At 40.7% G+C, this 5,823-nt stretch overlaps 1 protein-coding gene across 2 annotated transcripts; it reads right to left on the bottom strand.

Moving 5' to 3' along the window:
* Positions 1-2,201: 2,201 nt before the first annotated feature.
* On the bottom strand, positions 2,202-4,039 carry LOC144030691 (TLR adapter interacting with SLC15A4 on the lysosome). 2 transcript variants are annotated; one of them, XM_077537222.1, is made up of 2 exons: positions 4,009-4,039; positions 2,202-3,918 (listed from the first exon to the last, which is right to left on the bottom strand). In XM_077537222.1, the coding sequence occupies exon 2, from the start codon at positions 3,886-3,888 to the stop codon at positions 2,992-2,994; it is 897 nt and encodes a 298-aa protein (XP_077393348.1). In that variant the 5' UTR covers positions 3,889-3,918; positions 4,009-4,039; the 3' UTR covers positions 2,202-2,991. The 2 variants fall into 2 exon arrangements, with proteins under 2 accessions (XP_077393348.1, XP_077393347.1); XM_077537221.1 differs by having other exon boundaries at positions 2,202-4,014.
* Between the last annotated feature and the right edge of the window lie 1,784 nt (positions 4,040-5,823).

Here is a 5,823-nt window from a genome sequence, read left to right as displayed (position 1 = left end):
GAAGGGAAAGTACTCCAACTCTGCGCTAATATTGTGTCCGTGTCTAATCCTGTAAAGAGTTTTAGACCGTTGTTTTAGGCCTTGAAATTGTTTTTGAAATATCAGCAAGTGGCAAAGCAAGGGGAAAAAATAAGATATATAAGTAAATAGCATATGATTGTGCTGCTTTTACAAGGCAACACACTAAAAGCTTTTTTTGAATAAAGCAGACGCGGCTGCAGCGTTAAAGCCACAATGGCGAGAGTGGCAAGGACCTTGGGTTTGATATGAAATCACACGACCTTGTCTGCGCCAGCCCACATGTTAAAAGCTCTTTGTGAGCAGGAAAAGTGCTTTAGAGACACGCTGAAAGGCTTCAACCTCCTCTGTGATTTCATCGCAAGAACACATTAGACAAGCCTTTTTTTTTTTTTTATAACCCATGATGTATTTTTATTAATCATGTGTCCTTTATTTTTCTGGCTAGTTTTACTTATTTGGATGGATGGATGGATGGATGGATCTTTTGTTTTTACATATTTGGTATTGGAGGCATCCAAAAGTAATTAAAAGTAATCAAGTTACATTAATCCCATGGTACTTCGATTACAATAAAAACCAAATTTTTAACAGGTAACTTGTAATTGTATCTGATTACATTTTTACCCTGCTTGTAAAATTCTACTCGAGTCATGTTGTAAATGAGGTTACCTAAACTGTGTTTCACTCTAATTTCTAATTTTTTGTATTTGGCACTCCAGGTCAATAGGGGGCAGCAGTGATCCAGTGTCCCTATTGGATTTACTTTGCGGTATTTTTTTTTGTTTACTTTGCGGTATGAGGTACAGTATTTCAAAGACAGGTGAGTTTGTTTTTCATTGAATAAAAGTTATACCTTGAAATACGAGTCACCCAATTTTAGTTTTTTAAGATACGAGCCCTAATTTAGCTGAGTTTGGCAGATTGAGAATCATTCCTCTAATAGGAAGATTCAAACGGCTTACTGCCACTCCCCGTTGAAATTACTGAAATTTTGGACTCATTGTTTAGTCAAAATGCATGAAACACTTTCGCGATTCAAGAATTTGCCCGTTCAGGTTTCTTATTTCGATTACAGTTTATTTTAACCATATAATTAAAGCGCCAGCAATGCTTTGAGCAAAACATGTCAGTTTGCTCGAAAGTCAGCTTGCTGAAGTCTTGTTAGCTGCCAGTAAGTTATTTCACGTTTGAGCATCAACATTATTTCAAACACAATTATTGATCTATGTTCAAGAAACAGGAAGAACAAAGAAAAATCTGAAAATAGTCAGAACTGGCTCATTTTCAACAAGCTTCTCTTTTGTATGTGTGTATTTTGTTAGCGGGCTTGAAAATACTTTTTTTTTTTTTTGCTTTAAGAATGCATGTGCACTTTACGTGCTTTCACTTTCTACTTTTACCAAAACTCCCTTTTTGCACAAGTATCAGTACCTTTTTCCTATGTACTGAACAGCTTTACTTTTGACATCTTTACATGTCGTGTTGAGCATAATTGTTTGTGTTTTCTTTTCTGTGTTGTGAGTGGTCGCCAAAATAAACTAGTCACCATCAAAATTGTTGTTTTCTAGTACAGGACAGGCTACCTGCAATGTTTGGGGAAGAAAAGCAGGAATAGCTTCTCGGCAGCCTTGACACTTCCCAGGTTTTCCAACCGCGGCCGGCGCACAGCTCTGTCAACACACCGCTTCCTCCTGCTGCCGTCCTGTTTGGACAGGAACGGTGGAGGAAGGTCACCAGTGCGTTGAGCTGCAGCCGTGCGCCGACTTCCTTTGAAATGGGAGGAAAGGTAGAAAAATAACATGGCGAGTCTGCACTCAGCTGGTCTGCAAATCACACAAGTGAATGCCGCAGCATGATAATAGGCTAATCTCAGTTTTGTTTACATAAACATTACATGTGCAGATTGTTCACAAGGTATCCTTGATGATGACATCATGCGCATTCACTAACTCATGTTCAGCTTTTATAGAGGGGGGTGCTTTGCCAAAACACACCTGTTTGACCCTTTGAAGATTCCTTAAATTCTTGTCAATAGGGCCTGAAAATAAATGTAAAATGAGACAGACAAAAGCTATTATTAAAACTAAGGTTTTGTCTTTTTCTATTGGACTGGTTCATTGCTCTTAATATCAAACAAGTTTTGAAACAATTTTGTTGCAGAAAGTTTATTTTTCCCCAGCATCAACTTTCACTGAACAATTTTATTATTTTCGAATCATTTGAAAATAAGTAATTCCTCTAGGGATCTTGATGAATTAACATTTGAATACTTCAACTATCTATAGCAGAAGTCAATAATTTTCCTTGCTGTAATGTTTTATGTACCTACACTAGTCTAAGCACACCATTCTGATTAATATTGTGTTTTTGGAATCCATCTGTTTTCATTCATCTCCGGGGGCAGCCATTTTGCCACTTGCTGTTGGCTTTAAATGACATCACCCTTGCTCACACGTCTTGACCAATCACGGCTAACCTGTTTTATGAATTTGGTCTTGTGACATTGGTCAGCTGAACCGTGACTAATCGCTAACTGAGCCCTGAGCAACTGTGATGTCATCTTCAGTCGACAGAATGTGAGATGCATAACAATGGGTGGAATTTATGGCTTTATTGATTATTCCACAAACACAATATTAATCAATAATATGGTATTTAGATTAGTGAGTAGGAGGTAGGAGTGCATAGAACATTATTACTGTAAAAAGCATTTTTAGGATGACTTTCTGATTAATATTGTGGAATAATCCACCCCATTTTTTTTTTGTCCATCCCAGGTCAGTGTCTGCCATTTTGTCCTTTACTACCACCTGCTGTCAGCTGAAATTGATGTCAAAGTGCCCACAGGCTCAGCATGCAAACATCACAGTTCACCCTTTTTTCTGAGTTTGGTCACATGACGATCGCAAGGGAAGCAAAATGGCTGCTCCCTGGGACGGATAAAAACAGGTGGATTCATCTAGGATGGCGTCATTGTTCTTTGTAGTGGTTGACGTGCTCCTTGGATGTGTCGCTGGAGATCTGCAGCACAGGTGTGCTGATCTCGCTGGACTCCACTTCCCCAGCCACCCTCAGCAAGCACGACATCACCATGTCCTTGGCCACGCCCGCTTCTAGATTCCCATCCCGGCTGAGCTGCAAAGTGATCTGGTCTAGGCTGGTCAGGACCATCTCTGAGCCCAGCAGGGGGCAAACAGCGCCCGAATTCCTGGCCATGTTCTCCATCATGTACTGCTGGTACAGGTCCAGAATCTTCTGTTCCAGATAGCCGTTGAGGAGCGAGTTGGTGAAGGGTCTCTCACGCCCTTGGAACCAAAAGCTCCGATCTCGACCACTTCCCTGTCTCCAGTGATTGGAGCCCCCCCTGTGAGGCAGCAGGAGCCCAATCTGTGCAGCTCGTCTCGGAGGAGAGTCCTCCCCAGGCGGGGGGACGTCACAGGACTGCAAGAAGGGACCCACTGCCTTGGAGTCAACATGCACCTGCTCCCCATTGTCGTCCGACAGGGGCAGAACCTGGTCGCCCCCGATGTGGAGGTCGCTGTAGTTCAGGCAGATGCTCTGACAGAAGGACGGAACCAGGAAGGTGGCGTCGCCTCCCGAGCGGGGAGACGTGATCTGGATTCCCGGAGAGGTCCCCCTGCCTGGCTGGGTTCGGTACAAATCCAAGGACTCCAGCTGGGAGACTTCAGGGGGACTCCCGCCGGCCACGTCGCCCTTCTGCTTTGAGGGATTGTGATGAAGGGGCGCGACGGCGCCTGTAGAGCGGGAAGAAGATCCAACAGTACTCTCCTGCCTCTCGCGGTGCGCCAGGCAGGAGTCTTCTGTTTCTCCGCAGGCCATGATCAGCAATTTCCCTTCACAAAGCATCCTTAAAATGCCTCACTGGGTGGCAATTTACTGAATGATAGAATTTAGAAAAATATCAGGCACTGTCTGTGACAATAAAGGAGAAAAAAAAAAGCCTGAGCAGAAGGTGAATGTTCTTACCTTATGGCACACTGTGAATCGAATGATGAGTCTATTAGTCTGCTTGGTTCTATGCACCCACCTTGAGAGGAAGCAAGATTTTGTTTTTTAAGAAAGAGGAACCATGACTATTAATAATGACTGCTGCAGCTGCTGGCATTCACCGCTACCAAGAAAGGTTCAATGAAATTGATGGGGATTTTAAAAGCGAGAACTCGAACCGACTGTGGCTTGTAGCATGCGGCTAAAAATTTGGGGAAAATCGTGCTGCATCGTGAATGTAAAGTCATTTCATTTCCTGACCCTCATTCCTCAATTAGTGCACATAGCTGCCGTTTCAACAAACCAACAAACAGGTTTCGGTATAACAAGGAAAAATCACCAGCTTGCATGATGTCTGCTCATGAATTAAAAAAAAATACTCTGCTGCCCTCCCCAAAAAAATAAAATAAAATAAAAATTAGAAACACAAAGGTTTTTTGTTTTTTAACTCACATTTTAGGTACATGAATTGATGGGCACTGACAATATGTCCATACCATTCATTGTTATTCAAATACTGTAACAATTTAGAAAAAATGTCCAAAGTTGAATATTTCCTAAAATCCCTTCATAATACTAAAAGCCAGAAAGACAAAGATTTTAAAGTATTTATTAATCATATAATTATACCGCATAATGCAAATGGTGAATGGATTGAACTTATTTGTATTTAAATTTTGAATACGGATGGCACTGCACCATCGGCAGTGTCACACACGTTTGATCATTTCGGTGGTCAGGCGCCATCGGCACAGGTGGGCGGGGCACAGGAGTCAACAGCACACTGCTATTATCAACGATGTATGCGCACTTGCACCAAATATTGGTGGAGCCCTCTGAGTACATTTTGGAGGCTTTGCTGGAGGAGCCTTCAGTTGACTTATTTATCGACGTAGATAATTTAAATAAAGATCTATATATTCCAACATACCAGTAGTATATATACTAAAAAAACAAACAATTGAAATTAATGAATTAATTTTCTATTCCTCTAATTTCTAGTTCCTTATTGTAAAATGGCCACAAGAGGGGTCACTTTAAAATAAGGCTGGTATCGGTACCAATAACGATACCTGGTATCGGTACTCGCCCATCCCTAATTACAGTATATACTTTTTTCCTATCCCAAAATATGACTGTTGCATTTCAAACAATCAGGTTTGCCCATGAAGAAGCAGTTTTAATTGCTGTGACAAAAATCCGTTTAATGTATTCAGACGTTTTAGTCTCATTATGTCATACATTTAACAAGCATATTTTTTTGTAATTTTTACAAGATAGTTTTGTTTGATCTGCTTTGCTTCTGAATGTCATGAACTATTTTGTTTGTTGGTACTTATAGGTGTTGCTCCTTTACTTGTGTAAAGCACATTGGGTTGCCTTGCCTTCAATGCAGTTGCTTGCACTCATTTATTTATTGTATGGGATGAAATTCTACATGAATCAAATAAATAAGATCCTGAACCATGAATGTTCATTCATGGTTGAATTTTTTTACTCAAAAGATGCAACAAAAAAAATTGTATTCATTTAAGCTACTCAATCAATTCCTGCCTATTAGTTGCATTTGTACCTATGTTAGTTAGTAAAGCAGAAGCGCAACTTTCGTTATGTAACCACAAGAGAGCATTTGGCTCCAAGAAACATTGATGTGCATAAAGGTCAAATTTGCATCATTTAAAAGTGAGAATCTAAATGAGTTGGGAGCTTTTAGCGATTTATTGGTGAGAATGTTTCCGAAGTGAGCAGCACCTTGGCTGCATTTAAGAATCTTACAAGGTAAGTTCCAATGAA

This window comes from Festucalex cinctus, chromosome 11, assembly GCF_051991245.1.
Source record: "Festucalex cinctus isolate MCC-2025b chromosome 11, RoL_Fcin_1.0, whole genome shotgun sequence".
Taxonomy (NCBI): Eukaryota; Metazoa; Chordata; class Actinopteri; order Syngnathiformes; family Syngnathidae; genus Festucalex; species Festucalex cinctus.
Note: the sequence above shows the minus strand (reverse complement) of the source record. Positions and strands in the feature narration are given on the sequence as shown.